This window comes from Molothrus ater, chromosome 1 (genome assembly GCF_012460135.2).
Source record: "Molothrus ater isolate BHLD 08-10-18 breed brown headed cowbird chromosome 1, BPBGC_Mater_1.1, whole genome shotgun sequence".
Classification (NCBI taxonomy): domain Eukaryota; kingdom Metazoa; phylum Chordata; class Aves; order Passeriformes; family Icteridae; genus Molothrus; species Molothrus ater.
In genome coordinates, this window is record NC_050478.2 from 139,994,210 (window position 1) to 140,019,253 (window position 25,044).

Below are 25,044 nucleotides of genomic sequence, written 5' to 3' on the forward strand. Positions count from 1 at the left end.
CCCTCCTGAATTCCTGTAGTTTATGTCCACATCCTGTTGAGAGCTGTGGGAATTGTTTTGCTTCCTTTGAGAGTCTTTCTCATCTGCTTTTTCGACTTCCATTAGAACGCTTAGTGAAAAGATTCACAATCTTCCTCTTTCAAACACATGGATAAAGAAAAGAATCTTTAGCAGAAGTTGTGTCAATAAGTCTTGCATGTTTAAACTAACACAGACATACATTTAAATCTCTGTGAGCATCAGAATTTGAGAAGGGCTTTTGTTCAGCTGTGTTCAGCACTTCTGTAAAGTTTGGGTCTTCTTGCTTTTGGTGTTACAGGCACACTTGGGACAGTTTACTGAATGAATGTTTGCTGTTGGAGCTGTTTGCTGTTTCTTAGAACCCATGAAATTGCTGAAGTTTCACATGAAATTATTACGATCTAAGAAAAAAATATTAAGGCTGTCCCAGACCTTTTAGCACCTTCAGAATCCCGCAGAATAGATGTGTAAACTCTATGGCACAAAAGGACCCCTTGTAAGGACTGGCTGTCTGTCATTCACATCTTGGTACAATAATAAATATTCCAGGTAGCAGAGGACTATGCAAAAAGGGTTTGGTTTTTTCACTGCTAATCAAACATCTGGCCATTTATTACTGAATCTGGCTAAAATAGCAATATTTTGGATTTCAGTGTCATTGAACAGCTACAGATTATATTTCAAGAAGGGTCATCACTGGGAATTTGGACATTAAAACTTTTTCCTGTTCAGATTAATGGGAAAATCTCAGAGGCTTCCACTACACAGAGCACCTACATTTGTTGGACAATAGGCAATGAGCACAAATTGGAAAACATGAAATTCCATCTGGACACAAGAAAACACTTTCTTTGGCTGTGGTCAGACACTGGCACACATTGCCTGGAGAAGCTGTGGAGTCTCCATCCACTGATATAGTCAAAACTCAGCTGGATATGGTCCTGGACAGCCTGTTCCAGCTAGACTTGCTTGAGTGGGGAATTGGGCTGGGTGGCTTCAAAAGGTCCATTTATCTCCCTGCGATTTTCTAATCCTGTGTTGCTGGACCTTTTTTTTGTCCTTTATATAGTGCTTCTGCCAGATCTATAGTTAAGTAGTTGCAAGGCACAATTTGTGTTTTTCCTGCCCTTGCTTGGCCACCTAAGTTCATAAAAAACAGGTATATTGAAAAAAAATACCATCTTTTAACAATCACTATTCAACTAAAAGTTATTTAACAAATAGTAAGTACAAGGCAAAGTAAGTAATCTTGTATTCAACATGTGTTTCCTACTTTTTCCCAGTGAATTTATTAAGCCACCATAAATGAGCCTTGGGATAAGGTGTCCCAGTCTGGACAGATTAATCTTTGAAGGCTTTAGGACAATTACGACTTTTAGGAGAGACCAGTGGAGCAGAATGTATTGCTCTTACTTGGTTGTGAGTATTCAATAAGTGCAGGTGCTTTTTTACTCAGTGTTGGAGCTGATAGTGATCAAAAGGGAGGCAAGGAAAATTACCCTAGACAACTGGAAATATTAAGATTAGAACTTAAATAAGCCAAACAGAACAGAGAAGAAATGCAAATGTTAGCTGCAGAACATGTTTTATGTGTTAACAATGTCTAGCTGTTAAAACATAATGCTTTTCCTGAAGTTTTGGGGTTTTTTAATTCTTTTTTTAATTGTCTGATGTGTGAGGATTAGATTTCCAGGACACTATATGTCCAAGAACTTATTTCTGGGAGTCCCCTGTGAAAGCAAGGAGTAGTGACTAGTTAATCCATTAGTATACAATTAGCAAATAAATTAATCCGTATTGCTACTTTACCTCAATATCTGTCTGTATTCTAAAGTCAGTCACTTTGGTTATTTTAAAAACAAAACATTATTTTGATTTAGGTTATATTCCTGACATCTGGCTGTATTGTTTTACAGGTTTTTTGTCAACTCATTCCCTCATTTCAGTCTGACAGTGCGGGGAATAGCAACGTCTGACTCTGATGTATGTTTGTGTATATGCTTCACTTGAAAAACATGAGTTGGTGTGTAAGTTCTGTGAGAGGATTGTCTTAGAGGTAATTCTGGAAATTTATTTCACTGTCAAGAGCTTCCTTGTGAGTGCATCATTTTGCAATGATAGGACTTTGTTTTATCTTGGAAAGTTTGATAAAACATTAGAAAGACATGTTGTACCAGCACATTTATCCAAGAACGTTGTATCTGGTATTTATATGACTTTCCTTTTTTCTCTGTACCAAATCTCTGCAAGCGGTTGGAAAATAATAGATCTGTTGTCCCTGTTATTCAGGAGCAGCAGTACAGAATACAAAATCCAAGTTACAGAATGTGCTAACTTGAACAATTCCTATGGCACACAAAGAAATTCATGAATCTCTTTAACTATTTGCTAGGACATCTACCTATTATGTTGAAACACTTCTTAAAATGCTGATGGTGTACTGTGTATTCTAACACAAAGTCACAGTGTTTGATTGTTTGAAAAAAACCCACACCAAAACCAATGGAAAATCTGTTTTGAGATAGAAAAGTGCTTTGACTGATTCTTAAAACAAATGGGCATTCTTAATTCCATCCCACAAAGGTAAGAGCAATAAGAAGACTGGTGTCTGTCTTTTTGCTGTAACTTACTTAACTGCACCTCATAGCCCACATTCCAAGACTGCCCCTTTTCTTACAGGAGGAGTAATTTAGAACAAGGGTATGGCAAAGAACATTTAACCCAGTTACAAATGCAGTATTTAATCAGTGAACACCATGTTCCTCTCCTGCAACCAGTGATAACCATACTTGAGTGGTGAAATTGGGAAACTCATGCTTCCATTCCTAGTAATATCCAATTACTTAGATGTGGCTGGTGTCACATGCATAAGAATGCTGAAATTAGGAAATGGGCTACTCCAGGTTCAGTGTACTTTAAATAATTGGTCGTAGAACAAAAAAAGTGAATTGAGTTGATACCAAATCATGGAACTTCTTGCCTATGACTGACCATTAGTTCTTCTCTTAAATTACCTGAATTAATAACAAGTTATCTCTTGATCTGACAGTGTTTATTGATAAGTGTAGATCATAGATTCTCTAACAAGTACAGAGGAGGTTGCAAGTGAAAAGAGAGAGAGCAAAAGCCCAGGTTCCCCGAGTAACTTAAACCAGATAAGGAGGGCTTTAACTTGAGCACTATATCTTTAAGCGACTTGATATTTGGCAAAGAGCAGATACACAGTGGTCAAATACTTGTGCTTCTGGAAGGCTTTTGATCTATTTTTTAAAACATCACCTTGGCAATAAAAAGGGAGGAAGCATCTTTCTCAGATGTAAGCACATGCTTTGAATGCTTCCCTTCTATCCCACACCTGATGGCAGCCATTATAACCATCCTGACATTCAAATCCAACCGTATGCATCATTTGTTTCCTGTACGGTTTCAGTCACAGTCTTCTCCCTTTCTACTATTTGTATTTCATAATTTCATTTGTGACACTGAAATTTCTGAGATCTTTTCTAATACAGAATCTAGCAAATACAGTTGAGGCAGTTTTCGACCCTATTCATTTTCCTCAATTACTTTTGCTTTTCTTCTTTCCTTTCACCTTTCATTTTGCCACACAAAATAGCTGCAAAATAGCTACTGCTGATATTCTAAATAAAAAAAAAATGTTTCTGGATAGTAATTCTGTGTGATGAGTCCTCCTGCATATTTTACTGCTTTAATTTCATGTCTGTTGCTATGGAGCAGTGCAGATTTGCTTGCCTCACTTGCCAGCACAGGCAGTTACTAAGGCCTCCATTCCATGGGTCCCAGAAGAGCACATCTCACCCGCCAGGAGTGAGGACACCGTGTCTGGGTTCCAGCCCATGCCTTCCTCAGAGCTTGTGCTGTGGAGTTGAGGCCAGAGGGACATCACCCTGCAGAAGTTTGGTGGTTGTAGCAGTCAGTAAGGGCTGGAAGGTGGCCAGCCTGTGAGGTTTGGGGGATGGTGGTGGGGGTGATACTGCTGAGGGTCTGGCATTTGCAAAGCCCAGCCTCCCCTACAAATGCCAGGATGTCCCAATTCTTGTGGCCCCTTTGAATATTGCCTTCTAGTTCTAGACCCAGCACAGCCAGCAGATCCTCTTGGTTGGAGCTCCTCTGTCTGGCATAAATCCCTCAACTTTTGTGATTCAGAGGAAGTGAAGCTGGACTCTAATTGCCTCCTTAGACAGCCTTCAGTAGCACATGGGATCTGACAGTCTCTGGTCCTAGTGACTGGTTCCATTGATCAAGGGACACAAAACAGCTTTAACAGGTGAACCTGCCATTTCCCTTCTAGGGGTTTCGGGAGCTGTTTTGGAGGTGAGGGACATGTGAATTCATGGTCTTCATCCAAGATGAATAGAGCAGAGATGGCCCCTAATTTATCTGACCTCAATTCCCAATCTGTAGTGTAGGGATTAATTATCTTTGCCTGCATGAGTGCACTAAGGTCCTGTTTTGTTTTAAAGCATGTAGAAAAAATGAATCCGCTGTATTTGGTGTGTGATCTTTCTGACCAAATATTAAGGCATTTACTTGAGGATTCACTTGTTATGTTGACTGAGAATGGGACCAAGGTTGGCTCAGATGCAGAAGACTTCCACGTTTAGTCAGATGAATCCTACCTGCCTCTCCTGTGTCCTCATCAGGCCTCTGAAACCTCTGCTGTTGGCCCTTATTGCAGTCAGCCACAGATTCTGTGGCTTTTCTTTGTCTTTTTTGGCTTCTTTCTTTTTTTAATGGAAAGGGAAGTTCTTAGGCATTCAGTTGTGGAAGAAGGTTTGTGCTTGAAGAGCACACATGGACCTTCAAGTAGCTCTAATTAGATGCTTTTTCCTCTTCCATTCATCCCTGATAAGTTTAGGCACTCTCCATTTGCCCATTTTGTGAAGACTGCTGCCCAAGCTGCCTAGCATTGCAAAAGGAGATTCTGAATCTCATTTTGCACTATGGATTCACAGAAATTAAATCTTTTTAGGACTAAACTAAAGTCCTAAAGCTAGCTAAATACACTGAAGTGAAATAAGTGCTCTGTAGCTTCTGAAAAATAATACTGGAATATAACCAGAATCTAAATATTTTAAGCAAAACATGTTTAGAAAGGTAGGTAAAAATTATTAGCATAGCAGTAGGGTTTTAGTTTAGATTTAGATGTATTTTAGATTTAAACTTCTAATTTAAACAAATTTGCTTGAATTGCTGAGGAAGAACATGTTCAAATACCCAAACATTTCTTATAAACATGAATAAGCAAAATAGAAGCTACAAGTAGGGCTTCAACTTCAAAGCGTTTCATAGTATTTAACACAGATCTACAAATTCCTGTTTAAGTGGCATAGAAAAACCATCTTTTAAAACCCTCTGTGTCATAAATTTTATAATCAAACCCTTTCTAAAACATTATTTTAGAAATAATAATAAGATGTTGCTTAGTAGAGACATAGGCATTTAGTGGGTAGGTCATGGCCTCTCAAAATATATTTCTTTGTTCAGAAGATACTCAGGCTGCAGCAAGTGCCCAGATGTCACAGCAAAAATGAAGGTTCCAAAAAAGAAGCCAGCAAGTGGTAAAGGAGAAATTGGCAAGTAAAAGCTGAAAGCCTGAGTCCCACGTGTTCTACATAGTGACCTGCCCAGCTCTGGGCTGGTGGCACAGGCCTCCTGCAATTCAGGGCCTTGGGCAAAAATCTGCAATTACAAACCTCCTTCCTTACAAAAAAATAAAGAAATAAATAAAAGGATGTCCTTGTTGCTTAGTTCCGTAAATGGAAAATAAACTTAGATTTAGATGTCTTGGTGTGCCTTTTGGGGGATGGACTTTAGCACAAAGCAGAGGAGTGCCCTAATACAGAGCCACCGGGCAGGCTGAGGGCATGCGGGGTGGCTGCTCCCAGGGAAGCTGCTCCACTTTCATTCAGTTCCTCTTTTCCTGGGGGTTCGGAGCTGAGCTCCCAGCAGGCACACGGTAACTCCTTTGTCTCTCTCTCCCTGGCCCATTAATTGTACTGCTGCTGCTCCAGACACGCACAAAGTGGGACAGCCACTGTCACAGGCAGAGCATGGCCCGAGGATGCCCGCGGCTCCAGCTTAACCTCGCTCTTGGTCCACGAGAGAGCCACTGCTCTGACTGCAGCTCACAGGGAGGAGGGGACCTGGGTGTGGGGCTTCTGCAGGGACTGCCTGGGATGCTGCACAGGATGACATCCCTGCCACACAATACATCAATGACCCAAATGCCTTTTGATAGAAATGAAGGTCTCCTGGGGCTTGCAGGGACGTGCTCCTGCATCAGGAAAAGACAGCTGAGGCCTGGCATAAGAAGGGCCCTGGGGTTTAGAGGTAGGTATTGAAGATGGCAATAGCTGTGATCTTAAGTAAAAACAATAAAATTCTTCTTGTATATTCAAGCAGGCTTGTTTGGGTTTTTTTCTCCTCTGGTAATCAAGAGCAGAATTTGAGGCAGAAAGGAGAAACCGATGCTATACACACTGCACACTCTTAAGTACTTGTTTTAAAATGTATGTGAGGTCAACACAGAACATGCCTTGAAAATTGTGTATTTACTGCAGTGAGTTTTCTGTGCCTTGTGTTTGCTTTCGGTGGGTTTCAGCCCACTTCACAGAATGAAATACTGTGCATGAGAAAGAGTCCACTATGAATCTTCCCTTAGGAATTTTTTTTTGTCCTCTGCTTTTAAAGTACAGTCTGTATTATTTATGCCAATGTTTAAAATAGCTTCCTAACTTTCCCTGGTTAAAGTACTTTGAACCTACTCCAGATACATTTTACTATGCACAACTCCCACTCACCATGAGTTTTTATTTCAAGTAATTTTTCAGGAAATAACATACATCACAGCCAGAACCCTATGTTGATGTTACATCATTTTCTTTACAGTTTTCTAGCTATATTCCCTCTCCCCTGATAAACTGTGTTGCCAGGATGCATTTTTATCTTAGAATAAACAAATTGAATTCCCTTAATCTCCCTTCATAAACAGTACCCTGTCATGCTGTTATCATTATTGTTGACCTTTTTTGGAATTTCTCCAGGTTATTAATGCTTTTTAAATGAGAATCGTGAGATTTAAAGTGTTTTCTGAGCAGTGTTTACTCAGGAATTGATCGATTATTTCCTTTTCTGGTTTTTTTTCATCCCCTATTGCTTTTTTGTCTGACATCTTACTATGTTCAAAGCAGAGCTATGCAAACAATTGATTTGGGGGTTGCTGCCAAATCAAAACATTAAAGAAAATCTTTGTTTCAAACTGAACAAAGGCCTTATTCAGTCTAAAATATTTTTAATTTTTTGGGATTTATTTTTATGTTTTACCCCATTTTTAAAAGAAGAAAGGCATTTATTAGTTTTCATAATTAAAGTGTCATTTCAAACAGAAAGTAGAAAAATCTGATTTTACATTTTTCTGGCCATGTTTGACTTAAATATCAAGACTGAAAGATCAGTTTGACTTAAAGATCAGTGTTCTCTGATCTTCTTTTTTTGGTGACCAAATTTCTACCTAAAATATTTGTTTCCCTCAAAGTTATTACTTCAAGTACTTTTGAGCAGTATTGAGTGGATAAATCAATACATTCCTTGTGTTTATTCATCTGTATTTACGCATAGGGATTGAAGACTAAAGGCATGTCTTTATTTTACTTATGCAAATTTTATTTTAGTCATGCAAATTTCACTTACTTGATTTCACTGTCATATAAAGGCATTGATGAGTGGGTGGTGACTAGGCTCAGAAAAGGAAGGTCAAGCATAAACAACTTATCAGATCTTTGCAGATAGTGGTGTCATTTTAAACATCTGGCCTATTTAAGCAGTGGTATTTCACTTGCTTTTATGTACATAGATATCCAAATCCCAATGAAGCTATGCTGTAGATGTCTTCACTCTGTTTTGCTTGTCCCTTGAAGTAAAGAATTCTGAGCCTGGGAAGAGCCTAAGAGAAAGGAAAAATGCATGTCCAGTCCCTGTTCCAGTAAAGAAACCACAATACTCATAAAACAAAACCCAGCAGCCAGAACAACTAGATAGAAGTTTCCCAACTTGGCTAAAACTCTAGATTGCAGAGAACAGTTTTCTCAGCTGTGTTGTGTGCAGGGTGGAGTCTTCTGATGGAGGTGGGAGCTGTGGGAAATTCCGCCCTGTATGGATTTCACCCATGTAGCAGGAGTTAATGAAGACAGGCATTCCAGACTACTAGGTGGTTTTATGGAGGAGCTGGAGAAAGGTGTGATAAGCTGCAAGGATGGGCCCTCATATCTCTATCAAGTTCTTATTGCTGGATGCTGTGTTCCTGGGGGTGTGACTGGGATATCATGAGCAGCATCCTCCCAGTTCAAAGCTAAGCCTGGCCCTAAAAATCCCAGGTGGAGCCTTTCTTTCCCAAGAAAAGCAGACAACATAAAAGAGCTGTCATTGGGTTTGTTTTGTGTGAAGCCTGACTTGTGTATAATGTGAAACACCCACCCAGGTCTTTTGAAAGAGGCACCAAACTGTTCACTACTTTTTAAGCTGACCTGCTTCCAGGCATGCACAGAAATGAGTTTGGCAGAGCTGAGAAGCTTTGCTGAGTGAGACTGGTGGGAGGTGGTACCTGCTGAGATGGCAGTTCAGGACAGCACCAGTTCCAAAACTGCCGTAACCCCCCAGAAGCTGGAGACCAGACCTTGTTTTGTACATTCAGCCTCCAGACACTGCAAGGTGGACATGGCTTCCCCAAGGACTCTGAAATGTACTGCCTTTAATGTGGCATAGAAAAATAGCTGCTTTATAATAGTGTATTTTATATATACCATTACATAAAATATATTTTAAAGAAATGAAAATTCTGCCAGGTTTGTTTCATATTTTATTACTATTACATTGTCTTGCTTCCATGCTGAGGCACTTCATTACAGGTCTGTGTTCCACCTTTCTTAGATTCTGTAAATAATAGGAAGCTGTTGGCTTTTGAAATCTGGGCAGGCTGTGTTCTGCTTGCTAGAGCTGGTGGAATACAGCTTGACCACAAACCTGCAAGGATTAATAAGCTGAAAAAGCACAGGCTTCTTGTCTGTCATTTTTGCTTCTTAACAGTAAGAGTGAAAAAAAGCAGCAAATGATGGCAGTAATAACTTGAAATGCATTGGCCTCAGACCTACCTTGGATTTGTTACTGTAAAAAATATAGTTTATGCAACCAATTGCGTAAGGTTTTGCTGTTCTTTTCAACAGATGGCACTTGAACTTCATTAGTTTTTTGTAATAATTTCAACATGTGTTTTACAGTAAATATTGTATTAGCTTACAACAAATTTTGCTTTTCATCCTGGAAATGCAGGATTGTTTCATCAGTTACCCCCCAGATATGTTTCTCCTTCCAGTGTTTTTCCCTTGCCTGTTGAAAACATGTCAAACTGATTTAAAATGTTTTATGCACATTAAAATGAAAACCATATGTCTTATATTAAGGGTGACTTTGCAGAAGCTTTCACTTGAATCAGGTTTTGCATGCAATTTCATGCACTCACAGATACACTGTGCCCTCCTCCTTGCACACAGGAAGCAGATTTGGGAGATGTGTTGAAGGGCCTCTGAAAGCCCTTTGTTAAACTTCTGCCACCAACGTGACGGGAGGGCTGGGATCTTTTCCCGGTCTGTGATGAAGTTTGCTGCCTCTCTGTGTACTGCTAGGTTATCCCTGCCAAAGATGACATTTTCCAGTTCCTAAAAATACTTCTGACCAGCCTATCCATTTCCCTTCAAACAGACCAAATAGTACTGCCCGCTACATAAAAAAATCCCCTGAGGTGATATTGCATGGTTGCTTATAAAATATACTTGTCCATAGGTGGATTAGAGATATAATTTATGAAACTGTCAAATGCAAGTTTAGCATTATGTTATAAAACTCCCAGTGTATTTTTTGAATCTCCAGTCTCAATGTTTGTATTGAGGTTGGTGTAGGAAAGTAGCATCCTTCTGTCTCTGATAACAAAGAGCCTTTTTGTTTGAACATGAAGATAAGTTCCCCAGACTGTTTCCTTCTGCTCCATGAGCATATGTTCCCCCTGACAAAGGTCACTTCAGGCTCAGAAGAGTGAAACTGTGGGAGTAATTTTTGAGGTGTTGTTAGGAATGGCTCAAGTTCCATACAGAAGCACAAAAAAAAAAATTAGGTCAGGCTGACTTCTGTATGAAAAATAGCCTTAAAAATGCATAAAGCAGCAAAAACCTCCAACTTATTATGCTCTTTGTCGTTCCAACATCCACTTTTGGCTTCTCTACAAATCAGTGAATTAGAAACAATTAAGAAAAACACAAGCCCAGATCATAGTGATATGCAGAATATGCATGATGGCTCTCAGCCAAAGTCAGTAATTATTTTGTAGTGACTGTGTTTTGAGAGAAGAGCTTGATTGATTGTGGTTTCACAGAATGCATAAGTCACATTATGTATTCATGTTGAGATCTGCAATGCTTATAATTTGCATTAGTGTGGTTCAGATTACTACTAGAACTATAGTACTTAGATCAGAAAACTGCTTAATGAGATTAATTATTTGATAACAATCCTTCTTTCAAAGTAAAAAGAATAAGCAATAAAAATGAGCAGAAATCAAGATAAATAATCACTTGTAAAATTGCATTTTGATCCAAACACAGGGAAGCAGGATCTGTGTTGCAGTCCTTCCCAAAAGTCTGTGTGGTTTTGAGCTGGAAATCTTCTTGCCCAACACATTTGAACAATTTATGGAGACCCACACCCAGTTTTTCTCCACATCTCCTCTAAATGCGTCTCTGCCAGCTGCCCAAGGTCCCAGCTGTTACTGGGCCAAGCACTCAGCTGAAATGTGACCGCAGACCTGTCTGCCGAGGGAGCACTGTCGAGCAGTTGGGTGATGTCCACCCAGGAGTGGGAGTGATGGCTTCATTCATTGGCCAGTGCAGTGGGATAGGGAAGGGATGCCTGTTGCCTTAGGACTGAGGATGCCAGCCATTGCTGTACGCAGTTTCTTGCCATTGTTCGTGGAGCACAACTCAAAAATGTGAGTTCAATGACTAAACCTTGTATAAAACCAGAGGGGTGATTAGGTACTAAAATCCAAGATCCAGAGCATGCCAGACATGCCCACAGGAGATGCCAGGGAAAAGTGCCCATGTCCCAAACTTAGTCACCTGCCTGTAGTCCTGGGTGTGCCCACATGCATGCCTTGGATTCACTGTGAAGCTCCATAGCAGAGCCAGACCTTCTCTGTGAGTGCAGGCATCCAGCAGGTTTCATTCCTCTGAAATATGGGCAGTGCTAGTGCTACCACTCTGTGCTGTGTCACACCTGAGCAGTTAGAGCTTGAGGAAAAGGTCTGAGCCCAGTGCTCTCTTTAGACCAAAGGAGCCCAAATCTACACTAATCCTAAGAGTTCCTGAACCAGTGCAACCTACTGGGCATCTTCAGCTTCCTCCCCTCTCATTATAGTGGAGAGTGACACCAGCAGAGGCAGAGCATATGAGAACATCTTTTGTCACCCAAAGATTACAGCAGTCCACATGGAGGAGAGCTGTGAGCTGTTCCTTGCTCTCAAGGTTACATCTGCTTTTACCCAGTTACTATTCAGTGAGTAATGTAATAGTTAAGTCCAAAATAAGAGTCTCCCATACAATAATCCTAAGTCAAATAAATAATAAGTCAAAGGCCAGGGACTGGAACCAAAACCCGCTGTCATCTAAGGTCTTGACACTTTGAATTCAGCACATTTCCCACTAGGAGACTTTACTTCAAAATGGGTCATTTTTAAGGGTGTTATCTGAAGAAAAGCCTGAAAAGTTAAAGCAAAATTTCATTGCTTCTTTGCAGTTTATTTTTTTTACATTTGTCAGTGCATGTAAGCAGTGTGGTTTTCTTTCCTCAGTCATTTGTGGTGTACAAAATCTTGCAGGAACAACCCCATATTAAATAGAAAAATAAAAGCAGCATTAGTGCTTCCTGGAAATATACTGCTTATGCTGTTAAATATTGGAGCTAGAGATGTAGCTGGGAGTTAAAGCTCTTAAGATAAATTGAACCAAATCTCTTAAAAATACTGGTCCTTTCATTAGTGGGCAAAACAACAGAATTCTCACTACTTTTCCTGCTGCTTTTAATGACCTTGCTGGATATTTTTTCACATAGGCCCAAGTTCTGGGGGGTCTCAAAATCAAGCTATCTAGAGAGACATAAGCATGCCACTTATTCCTCAAGTAACTGCACCAAAGTGGTTAATATGTATGCATATTTTGGTCACTTGGCTGTATCACAAAGTGCTTTTGAAGGCAAGAAAGGTCAGCAAATTTAAATGCTTTACAATTTGAGGACAAGTTGTTTCCGTCAGCACTGGGTTTTTTTACAGCTGTTTCACTGGCTATATGCAAAACCTACTTCAGGACTGATATACATATAAAGATATGTCATTTTTAAGGGTGTTATTTGAAGAAAAGCCTGAAATGTTAAAGCAAGATTTCGTTGCTTCTCTGCAGCTTTTTGGGGGGTTTTTTTACATTTTTTAGTGCATGTGAACAGTGCAGTTTTCTTTCCTAGGTCGTTTCTGGTGTACAAAATGTATCTTTTAACTCCATAAACACGACCACATGTGTATATGTATATGTATATGTATATGTATATGTATATGTATATGTATATGTATATGTATGAACTCCAAATGACGTACTGCTGAAGCTGGCGACTCAACGTGTAGCATCTTTTGCAGGAAGGGATAAGACACTCCCTTTAAGAGGGAACGGTACCGCTGCTGTCCTTGCGCCGTGGCTGAGGCAGGGCAGAGGATGCAGGTTAAGGTGAGGCTTTGCCACGCCCAGAGCGCGGCGCGGTGGCCGCCCTGCGCCGCTGGGGTAAACACGCAGCCGTGCCAGCGGCAGGCGGAGCGGCCCCCGCACAGGCAGCTCCTTCTCCCGCTCCTCAGTCCCTCCCCCAGATCTCTTACTGCATCGGATGCAGCATGGGAAACGCCCTTGAGACATTCGGAAGAGTCTCCCAGTTGATTCCCGTGCTGCGACAGGAGAGCGTGAGCTCCCCGAGCAGTGGTGGCGGATGCCGCACGCTGCTGGACCGTGGCCACTGCGCGCCTCTGCCCGGTGGCGCTGCCCGCACGGCTCGTCAGAGGCCGCCCCGCAGCTGGCACGGGCTCCCTTCTCCTCCCTCGGTGTCAGCCGAGCCCAGTGGCTGTCGCGATGCTGTCGGGGCAGCAAGGAGGCGAAAAGGCAGCACAGAGCGTGATGCTGCCTGCAGAGCGCTCTCAGGTCGGTGCCGCAGCCCACCGAGCGGTAAAGAACTCTGGGCTCTGCAGGATTGCTCTCTTGCTTCTCAGATACCCATTCCCGGCAAAGAGCAACCCTGGAAAATGTGACGGTACTTGGTTGGCCATCCCTGTGCTGTTCCTCCCATTGCACAGAGCAGTGCAGAGCTCTGCTCCCATAGCGTGGGCGTGCTGCTCGGAGCCCGCTGCCGGGCGGGGGAGGCCGGAGGACGGGCTGCCCAGCATGGACACCGGGCTGGCTCCATGGGCTGGGACACTGATGGCTGCAGCCTGGAAGAATAGGAATGGAGGAATGGGTGAACTCCAAATGACATACTGCTGAAGCTGGTGACTCAACGTGTAGCATCTTTTGAAGCAAGGGGTAAGAGTCCTTTTAAGAGAAAAGTGTCTTATTGGAGCTAAACAAGTTAGCTAAAGAATTTTTAGCTAAGTGTCTTATTGGAGCTAAACAAGTTACGGCCAGTTAGGACAAAGGAATGCGGGGTTGAGAAATGTCAGTCTCTTTCACTGTTAGCACTAAATTAATGGGCTGTTCTGGAGCTTACATGTGTGAGTTTTTGCCATTACATAGTCACAGTGACAAAAATAATCAAGAGTCATCCTTAGGAAGCTGTCAGCCTGGAGAACGGCATTAGAAGAATGAGAAACCGTGTTCAGCTCTTGCCTGCACTGCTGCTAGACAGAGAGTTTCATGTTTTGTTAAGGTATTTGTAAGACAGAAGTCACACCTACCCAGGACAATATTGCAATGGATATTTTATGGATAGATGACATGTTACTTTGCTCAGAGATGTCTACCAAATGGGAAAAGATATGTTTTAAATTCTCCTATTAACATTGCTGTCAAGCTCTGCTACACACAAAATTGGTTTAAACATCATTTGTACGCTTGGAACCATTACTAGCAGTGACCTCTTTAACTTATAAAATGTTCTCAAAGATCCTATAAATAGCCACATGCCTAATTTTAAACATAAGTAGTCTCCTGTGTGAAGTGTTAAGCTTGTGTGTAGCTGTTATTAGAACTAGGGCCAGAAAGGTTAGTTCATGCTTTGCAGACACAGTTCCTGGTCTCAGATGCAATTCAGTCTTTCAGAAAGCTCTGCTGATGGTGTGGTTGTGTTTTCAGGCACTGCTGGCTCTTACCAGCAGTGCCCAGCCTTGCAGCTCTTGGTGCTCCAAGCCAGGCAGGTCAGGGAGAGGCGATTGTTAAGCCTCGCTACTCGGCAATGCTTTCGATAGCAAGATCTGATTATGATGTGATCTGCTTACCCAGAGATGAACCCTGGCTAGGGCTCCTGCTCTCTGTGCCACAGCCAGGACTTGCCTTGGGAAAGCTGCTGGTGTCCTGCAAGCACAGAAACACCAGAGGTATGACATCTGTGTGATGTGTTTACCTGTTTGGGTCTTTTTTAGAAAAGTAGTTTTGGGTGTAGTGTGATACCAAGAGGTTAATTGGAGTGTACATTAGTCTTGTAGATGGGGATATTTTGTACATCAGGAAAACTGTTCTGTCTTGGAACATCATGTCCCATGATCATTTTGCTTCCCAAGGAGAAGGTCACTCACATTTACATCTGTAAACATGATATAAATACTCTGTGAAACCAAGTGGCTTTGCTGCTTTCCTTCCTCCCCTTGCAAATTTGCACACAGCTCTGATCTGGTTATGGGTGTGGTGGCTTGGATCTGATTATCAGGGGCGTTGTACTGGATATGGAGCTGGTTAGAGGTGCTAGAGCTGGGTCCCTGGGATCCCCTTTTGAAGAGCTAAACTTTGTATCTGAGCACTTTGAAATTGGGCTGAGAATATCCTGGGATGGGCTGATGCAGAGGCACAGAGAAATAGAGGCTGCTCTCAGATGTCATGAGGTAGGGAAAGTACTGGGTTAAATCCATTCACACCTTATCCTAAGGCTAGTTGCTAAGTGTTGCCCTATGGTAAGAATGGTTGCTGGCTGTCTCAGCCTCTTTAAGGCTGTGAAGCCAGGCTCTGACAAAGCCTTTTCCCAGTCTCAGGTGTTCAGGGTGAAAGATGCACCTTTCACCATGAGCTCTGTGTAGAATTTAAGAGAGATTGAGGACTAGGAGGTCTAGCTGCAGCGAATGATGGTGGCTCCAGCTGCATCTCTCCTGTGTGGAAAAAATAACAAAAGTGGCAAGTTTGCAGCTTCTGGCTTGGGGATGTCTATCCATGGGATGACATACAGAAATTCCCAGGTGAGAAATGCTGTGCTTGGTCAGCTGCTTAAAAAGTGTTGGAGAGTTATTTCCATCCCCTCAGCTAAAGTCACCATTCATTACTATGGCTCAACAGCATGAGACCTGTGTATGGCATAGGATGCTTGCCATTAGACTGACAGATTGGAAAAAAAATAAAGCTTTGGTGTGTTTTTCTTCCAGAGGATAAGACTTTCTTAGTACATCTACCTGCCTTAGCAAAATGAGAGCAGTTTCCCTTGTATATGCCAGAGCTCGTCAAATAAAAGGTGTGATCCGTAGAAAATCAGTAATCAGATGACTTGGTACCTGAGAAACACTTGAGACCTACATGTGATTACTGGATTATTTTAAGGTTATTACAACTGCCTCACTATGCTTCTGTACCACATGAAACTCTCCATACGCGTGTAGATAAATATATAGATTTACCATTAGCCTTTACCTATATATATGTACATTTATGTTATCTGAGAAAACAAAACAGAAGCAGCAAGCAGTGTTTCTGCATGGTTTAAAGCATGAGAAATACCCAATTACAGTGGTGTGTTCTTAATCACTGTGCTCCTGAAGGAGCCACGTGAGCAGCCTCATTCGTCTGTCGATGTCTGTGAGGAGCAAACAGGTTGTCACAACAAGTGTTCCTGTCTGAGACCTAAAATGGCTTCTGTGGTGTGAGGGTTTTGTGTCCAAATGTTTTTTTCTGCTCTTGTTGAAGTGCCAGTTCTGAAGAAATGGGGAGAATCTGGAGCAAATCCAGCTCTTGTCGCCAGGGATGTTTGAAAATCCATGCAACTTCTGAAATTCACCCAGAACAGACAAAGGAAGGATGCTTGTGATTCACTGTTATTTTGAAAACAATCTTTGAGTTATAATTTCCATGTTTTCACTCTTTCCTTTTCCTTTCCAGGCAGTGAAGCCGATTTTAGCTCTTCAAGCAGCACAGGCAGTATTTCAGCACCTGAAGTCCATATGTCGGCTGCTGGAAGCAAGAGATCTTCTTTTTCTCGCAAGTAAGCAAAGCAATTTTTCCTGAATATTGCTAGTGCAAAGATAGACTACTGTGTAAGGTCTTGTATTTTAAAGCAGTTGGGTTAACACAAGGCTCTTGGGTAGCACACTGGTGAGAACTGCAATATAAGAGAGAAAAAAATGCTGTATTCAGTGCACAGAAATTGTCAGTGTGCCAGATCAGCCAGCCGTTGGGGGCTTTTTTGTTTATTCATAGCAAGTGCAGGAAATAGAATCAGGTAAGGCAGAAAAGGCATTGTCTGAAGTGGAGAGAGAGCTGGGTGTGTTAGTTAACAGCAGTATTTCTAACCAGTTAACCTAAACCTTTTGGTCTTAACAATTTGTTTTATCTCTGTCATAAATTGTCAGCTGAGCTTACACCCTTCCAGATCATTATCTTATTTTTTGTTGTAAGAAGTAGACAGTATTGCCTTTGATGTTGGATTTTTTTTCTGAAATACCCTTGCCCAGCTTATAGGCAGTTAAAAAAAATATATAGTTATCTAAGTGAACCTTTCATGAAAGATTTTTGTAAGATTTCTCCCTGTCATCTGTGAATTGCAAATTCAGGCAGCTTGAGAACACAGGGGCATTGGGATGGAGTGTTCTGCCCACGCAATCCCTGCTGGTTACATTTTGTGGAGCAGGAGGAAGGAGTTCACAGGGACAGGCCTGGTTTCCTGCCCGTGGTGGCAGAGCTGGCAGGCAGGCTGGATGGCAGCAGGGTACCCATGTGCCTGAGTCACACCGGCGTCCTGAAGGTCGCAGTGTGCCCCGGCGCACAGAGGCTGACAGAATGAGGCTTTGAGAGCGCTTTCCTGTCTGTATCATGAGACTCTTGGAAAAATAAGCACTACTTGAGTTCCCTCTAGATTGCATTCAACAAGTAAAGTTACTGGCTGTGGGAAAAAATGGTACTAAGTGTAATATGAAGCCCTAAAATCACCTTAATTTCAGTAAGATTCTGTGTCATTTCATATACTACTGGGCATTTTAATATAACTTTACTAGAGCATACTGACATCCTGTATTGGACAGAAGTCCTCTGTAATGAGGCTCCTTCAGATGCCCTGCTATGTTAAGCACAGTCTCTGCGAGTTCTGCCACACACCAGAGTTGATGATACACTGTATGAAGTGGAAAGAGATATCTCCTTTGCAATATGTTCTTTTTTGACTGTTCTTGCTATGAAACACTTCAATGTTGTCACAAACCACAGTCCTGTACTTCATTGTAAAGTAATTACAAAATCATCCAAACCACAGCAGTGTGATGAAGGTTTGCAGCAGCCACTCAACCATCTGTTCCTTATAAACTGTTCCATTTGCTGAGAAGGGAAAAAACCAAGTGAAACAATTTAAAGAAGAGATGTTGCTTCATAATTCTGTGGTATTTGATTTTTTATATTCATGCCTTCTCTGTTGCTGGCTGGGTTTGCCTTTTTCTGGTATATTTTGTTTGGATTTTTTAAATTTTATTTTTCTTAAACTTGCCCTTTCATTACCATTTAGAAGAACAACTCCAATGGGAGAGTGAAGGTGGCAGTGTAGTAGTGTAGGATGACAAACCAAGTGAGCAGAAAAGGGACACATCCCGAGAAGCTGGCCTCAGAGCACTCCAGCCCTTGGGCAGCTGTCAGGCAGGGAGGATACCAATTGCTTTCAAGCACACACAGTTGACAGATTCTTTAATAAAGAATGGAAAAAGAAAGGTAAATATGTACGAGAAAAACTGAAGAAAAAAAGAAAAACGGAAGAAAAAAGAAAATACTGTGTTTTCCTTTGTCTCTTTCAATACTATTTCAGCCTGCTCTGCATGAGGCTGGAACTATATCGAAGTGGATGAATAGCTGACCATGACAGATGAAGCACCCAGTATGCCAAAGGCAGAAAAGAACAGTGGCCCAAACAAAATCTGTTTTCATTGCACACTGTGATCCCTCAGGCTGCTTGCCGAGGAGCATGAAAGCAGTCTTACAGCAACCCTCCGTGCACAGGCACCACTCTGCAGGCCTGGCCAGGGAAAGCTGGAGTGTGGTTCTTTTGGCATTAGTCCAGACCACAGGCCTCTCCTTACTTAACAGAGTCAAAGATTCAGGAAACATGGATGATCTGATGGAGTCACTGGGAACTGTGCTGTCCACAGAGAGATGTAAAATGGCTGAGATTTCCTTAGAACACGTAATTCAGACTGAGAGCCCCCTGCCAGTGAAAGAACATGCAGTTGCTGATCATGTCAGAATTTTATTTCTTTCCAGCCACTCACAGTTATCTCTCTGGTTTATTGTTTAGACAACTTTGTATATAAAATAAGACATATAATGGGTTGTGTCATGAGAATAATGCTTTCACCGTTTTGGTTCTTCTCCAGTCGTGGTTCTTATGGTCGGAATAATGGATCCTTATCCTACAAGTCTGGAGCCAGTCCACCTGCTTCACATGGAAAGGACGCTTCATCAACACTGTGCAAAAACCATCTGAGTCCTGCTAACATCCATCAGAGTTACAGGGCTTCTTCAGCCAGCAGCAGCAACTCAGGCTCATACAAAGGCAGTGACAGCAGTCCAGTGATGAGGCAAGTCTGTGTTTCAGCCTCCTGGTGTTGGGTACATTGACACTCTCTCTGCACTGTAGTGTGGGATCAGCTGTAGGAGTTGCCATGCAGATCATCTTGCTCCTTACCATAGTTATGATGCCTTATATAGGTGACAAAACAGTCAGCAAGGTTCTCCATACCATGTAAAACTTTATTGTTTCAGCACTGTAAAATTCAAGTTTACTTTAAGTCAAAGTCATTTGCAGTTGGTTTTCACTCCAAGGCAGGCTATTTCATGCCATCAGTTCTCATGAGGATTTACTGGTTTGTTTGTTGTAGGGTTCTTTTCACTTCAAAGAGAATTGGGTGGGGTAGTGTAGGAAACGTGATACACTTGGGAGAAAATTCAACCCGCCAGGCCTTAGGCACCTCCCTAAGGAGTGCAGTTTCCTGTATAGGAAAGAATACAGATACCTGCCAGAGCATGTGACATGTGTTGCAGAGAAGAAGTGGCCACCATGCTGCTGCTGTTGCTCACGCTCCCAGACGACTGAGCAGCCAATATACATGTGTATTGGCTGACTGAGCATGTAATATACACACCCAGAGCTAGACAGGATGAGTGTAGATTTCAGTGTGCTCAGCTCCTTGGGCTGCCTCACCTGGCTGTCTGTAGATGGCTGCCTTGCCCTGCCTGTTCTTGGGCACACCACCCATTTGGGGTGAGGGGATGGCCAGGCATTGTAAAGTTAAAATAAAGTTTAAAGCCTTATTTGATGTAATGACACAGAAACAAAGTACAATAAATAGTAAATCTTGCACTGTAGCTACAAATCAGCTGTTTCCTCGAGTACTTTGATTTGCAAGGTGAAGTAACTTGTGTGGACTCTGAGGAGCCTCAGATGAGTCAAGTTTTGCATTTATCAGTCAACGGGATGTCTTTCCTTCTGCCAGGACTTAAGAACTGCAAGAGTGATGTTATGTATGTGATGGTTTGTTTTGGGTTTTTTCAGGCGATCAGGGAGATACAATTCTTGTGGTGACAATCACAGCATTAAGCCACAAAACCCAGAGCAGTATTTGACTCCTCTGCAGCAGAAAGAAGTGGCAGTACGACATTTGAAAACCAAGCTGAAGGAATCTGAAAGCAAACTCAAAGAAAGGTAAACCTCACTTCAGAAATCAGTCAGAAAGATTTATTTGGGAACATTTAGGGGTGGTAATCCTGAGTGGTTTTACTCATTTCTTGATCAATGAAGTTTCCATTAAGAAATTTGAAATACAATTAGTCTGGTTAGGTTGTTTTCAGTATTTCAGGTTTCAGAGTGTACTAAGGGGATGCAAAACAATGCATTTATTTATACATATAGCTCTTTTTCCTTCTTGGAACTTTCACAATAAAATACTTTTAAAGGACAACTTTTCACAAGTCTGATTTAGATTGAGACCTTTTATACATAGAACAGTTTCTACCTGCTAGCATGTGTTACCTTAGTGTCCTGTTCTACCTCTCTCAGTGAAGTAGAACTGCAAATGTCCTCCTTTTCCCCAGTGAAAGAATAGTTCATACCCAAACCACTGTGCCTATTTGTGTTTTTGTCACTTACATGCTGAATTTTTCACAATAGTCCTTTGTGTGGATGCTGAGCAAAGAAGTGACAACATGCATTACGCAGCAGCAGATGTCTCTTACTAAAACTGCACTCTGAGAGCTGGCTCTCCAGCACAGAAAACCCAAGGGGTCACAAAGGGCTGTTTGAGTAGAGCCCAAGATGTAGTTCCAGGGACCTTGTGCTCTTCCTCTGCATCAGCAAGGCCTGGAACTGACATAGGAGTCCCCTCTCTCCCACTTGCTCCCCATGTCCTTGCAGCAGTCTCTGGCTCCCTGGTGGGGAAAACCAGCCATGTGCCTGCAGACCTGAGCTCCGTGGCTGTCTGAGGCCAGCATTGTCTCTGGCTGTATGTGACAAGCTGCTGGCAGGCAGTAGGGGATGCATCCAGGCAGCTGTTTCCCATTTGCTCCAGGGTGAGGGAGTAGGGGAGATTTTAAGCACTACAGTGGTTGGATGTGACCTAGAGGTCACCACTTGTGCCTCAAATTGTCCAGGATCATGGCACAGCCCACAAGGCTGCTGGTTTTGTGGGGAGGTCAGTGACTCCCATTAGCAATCCGCTGGCATATCTTGGCTCTCTCAGAGGTGGTCACAAATGGCACCTGGAGAAATTTGCTTCCTTCTTGGAGCATCTCAGCAGCAGAGCCATCACTGTGTGGTGGGGGCCTCATGTTGGCTTTAACTGAGCAGTCAGCAGAAGTGTTACATCATTTTTATTTTGCTACAGGGAAACAGAAATAGAAGAGCTTAAAGCTCAGCTGGGACGGATGAGGGAGGACTGGATTGAAGAAGAGTGCAATCGTGTGGAGGCAGAGCTAGCCTTAAAGGAAGCAAGAAGTGAAATTAAACAACTCAAGCAGGTTATTGAAAGCATGAAAAACAGCTTGGCTGAGAAAGACAAAAAAATTCAGAAATACTTCATAGACATAAACATTCAAAACAAGAAACTGGAATCTTTGCTGCAAAGCATGGAGATGGCTCAGAACCACTCTGTGAGGGATGAGCAGTGCCTGGAGTACACGAGCGACTCAGAGGGGAAGCTGTTATCATTGTGTGCCACCCTGCCAGACAGCCCCATCACGGAGGACCAAGGTCTGGAGGAGGTGGCAGACAGTGATCTGCTTCTTAGTGAGGACAGAGCTAACGGGACTGACTCATCTGGAGAGAGTTTGACCACCACAACCTCTGAGTTGAGTGATCCAGCTCCCTTCAGTGCTGCTGTAAATGAAGAGATGCTTGAAATCATTCTGGATGGAAAACTAACTTATTGCCAGGAAGAAGCAAAAAGCAATATGATGGTGGAACAGGCCATCCAGACTGACGTGGTGCCATATAGTTTGGATGTGGAGCAGCTCATTCAAAACATCTTCAGAGCTCAAGACACCTGTCCTCTAAGCCCGCCTTCTTCACTGAAGGATCTGGGTGAATTTTCTCTTGGAAGCTTCAGTGATTCTGGTATCATAGTGGACTTAACCCCAAGTGATCCCAATTCTGCCATCCTTTTGTCTCCTATGGAGTCTCCATGCAGGAAGGTGGAGTACAGAGTTAATGAAAACCGTTTCATGAAAGAACTTGATTTTACAGAAACTCATGATGATGAAGCCTTTGAGTATGTTAATACAGGAATAAAGAGGAGATACTGGAGCAGCAGTCTCCTCGGGGATCTTCTGGCTGTAGCAGCCCCTGTTGTACCAACTATTTTGTGGGCTTTGAGTACTCAGAGAGGAGGAACAGATCCTATTTACAATATTGGAGCATTGCTTCGTGGTTGCTGCCTGGTGGCCCTGCACTCTTTACGCCGAACACCCTTCAATATCAAAACCTAAACTCTACTCTGGCACCAACTGGCTGAGGCAGAGAGAAAGAGGGATGAGATGGATTATAAAAGATTACTGTATATTCTGGCAGAGTCCATCCTTTGCTTTTGACTATTTAATTTGCACTATAAATCAGTTAAAAACATGTTCCTTGTCTCAAAATAAAAAAAATAAGCTGAAACTTACTTCCACAAGATGTTTTTAACAATACTGCTGCTTACAGAAATAGTCCCCCTGCTCCCAGGCATCATGTCCCTCCCCTGTGCTGGTGACTTTCTGGTGCCAGCACATCTGCACAGTGAACATAACCAGAGAAATAGGAATTCAAGCCTAGTGCTCTTTCATGTTCCACTGCTGAGCCAGGATTAAGCTCAGTCACTCTCCCTGGATGGTTCACTGAGCAAATGTACAAGCACTTTGCACTGGCTCAAGGGTAGTGCGAGATGCACAAGGAACAAGTGGCTGGAGAAAGGTGGGGTATTTCTCTAGACAGCACTAACCTTCTCCTAGGGTATCACACCTGTGCTCCAGAAAGCATGCTAGCGCTTTCCATTTGTTGTCCCAAGTGTCAATTCAATTTAGAGGTAAAACCCGTATTCCCCAGGCAGCTTCCAGCACATCGTTCGTGCCTGTCTCATGTAGTGCTCTTCTCAATTGTGCAATTGCTTGAGCATTTCACTGGTCTTGTGCGTATACAGGGACTGTAACCAAAAATGTACATCGTTGGGAGTCTTAACACTTGTTACAATGATAAGTATAGGCGTGGATACACTTTGGTTCTTAATGTTGTTTTAAAGTCTTTATGTATTGGAACCAGATAGTCTTTTGAGCCCTTTGAAATACTATGTATAAATGTATTGTGTTTTAACTTATTGTTTATTTAATTGCTTTATTGTAAATTACCTTTATAATCACAAGTTCAGTAAAGCATGATAGATATGTCAAATGTGTGAGTCTTTTATTGTAGAAAGGTATAAAAAAGTACCCCATTCTAGCTGAGCTGTCAGGTACAGGCTGAGCTAGAGGAGGTACTGTATCAGGTACTGTTCCAGGAGATCAGAATTGGACTGAGAAAACCTGAATACAGTTCCAAGTGTTAGCACTCACCAGGCTGATTAAAGGCTCCAGCTGGGCTGCAGTTGCACACACAGCCCACTCTGTTGCCTCACACTGGCTTCACAGATGCAAGTGACCTAATCTTTAACCCAGTGCAATCATCTGGAAACCTGTAACTCCTCAGCACTGCAATGCCAGAACAATACCAGTCTTTCTGGCATTTTACCCATCTGACAGTCATGTGGTCTCAGTGTGCATGCACACTGTGACCATCAAAACATTAATTCTCTATGTCCAAAACCCAATGCTACCCAACAAGCAAAACAGTGGGGTTTGTCTGGCTCTACCCAAGCTTTCAACCCCACCTCTGGCCATTTAAACTTCACTGGCCTCCTGTTGTCCTCTTCACCAAAACAAGTGTAGTATTTCCTTGTGTTCCCCAGAGAAGAAGGAATCCAGGGAAACCTGACAATGCCATATTATTGCTCTGCAGCTTTTGGGAAGGAAGTTATGAGTACTCCACAAAGGAGTATAATTGGCTGTGTGTGGGGAGCATTTGCAACACTCAACAGGGTGATACTGATATCTACAGAGGTGACTTGCACACCTTTCATGTCCCTGTGGTGCCTGAGTGGTGAATTATTTTGTATTTGCAGTAGAGATTCTAGAGGCTTCATTAAGCATTACATTAAGGAAGGGAACTCTAAAATATCATTTGAAGTAATATAATCCCCATCTAACAGAGATGGACATGAGAGCATCTTGCTTACATTGCCATAACTTTGTCTTCCATGCTCTCCCACCTTCTTGGGTGCCCGCAGCCATCTGGCTTGCCTTGTGACACTGCTGCACTGCATATTACTCAAACATCACTTTCAAAAGCTTTTACATTAAAGGGACACTAGGGCAAACATTACCAGTTGGAGATATTATCAATATAAATTTTACACAACCATGGAATAGGCAGATCTCATAACCAGAACAATTGCAAAGTTTCTTTCTGCCCTTAAGATTCTTCAGTCAGTTCAACTCTCCTACATTTAACTAATGCTCATCGAGAGGTGACAGCATTCCAATCACATTCCTGATAAAAGCCTTTGCTGTGATCTCTATCTAAAATTCAGCTCACTTCTAAGCCTTCCACCTTTCCTCCTCCACACTGCAAGGACATAGACAGCTCAAAGTACCCTTTGTAAGACCACACCTGAATTACTATAATGCACCAGTCCCAGACTTTGGTCTTTGTTCCACGATTCGTAGAGGATATGCCAGTTGTTGCTCCAAACATACCAAGTTCACTTTTTTCCCTCTAGTATTACATGTAAGTCTTAGTCATGTCTCACCTGAATCTCACGGGTGATGTACACAACTAGGGGAGGATCATCAGCCTCCAAACAGTTCAATAGAAACTCCCATCCTTTTTTTCTGAGTTTAGAAAATGCTCATACCCACA

General features: G+C 42.3%; 1 protein-coding gene across 1 annotated transcript in view; it reads left to right on the forward strand.

The window, feature by feature from the left end:
- SYBU (syntabulin) overlaps positions 1-23,481 on the forward strand; it is a 39,904-nt gene extending 16,423 nt beyond the window's left edge. The window contains exons 4-7 of the mRNA XM_036404373.2: positions 16,470-16,572; positions 18,941-19,144; positions 20,119-20,268; positions 21,446-23,481. Coding sequence (XP_036260266.1) covers positions 16,470-16,572; positions 18,941-19,144; positions 20,119-20,268; positions 21,446-22,544 — 1,556 coding nt within the window. The 3' untranslated portion in view covers positions 22,545-23,481. The remainder of the gene's footprint in view (positions 1-16,469; positions 16,573-18,940; positions 19,145-20,118; positions 20,269-21,445) is intronic.
- Positions 23,482-25,044: the final 1,563 nt, after the last annotated feature.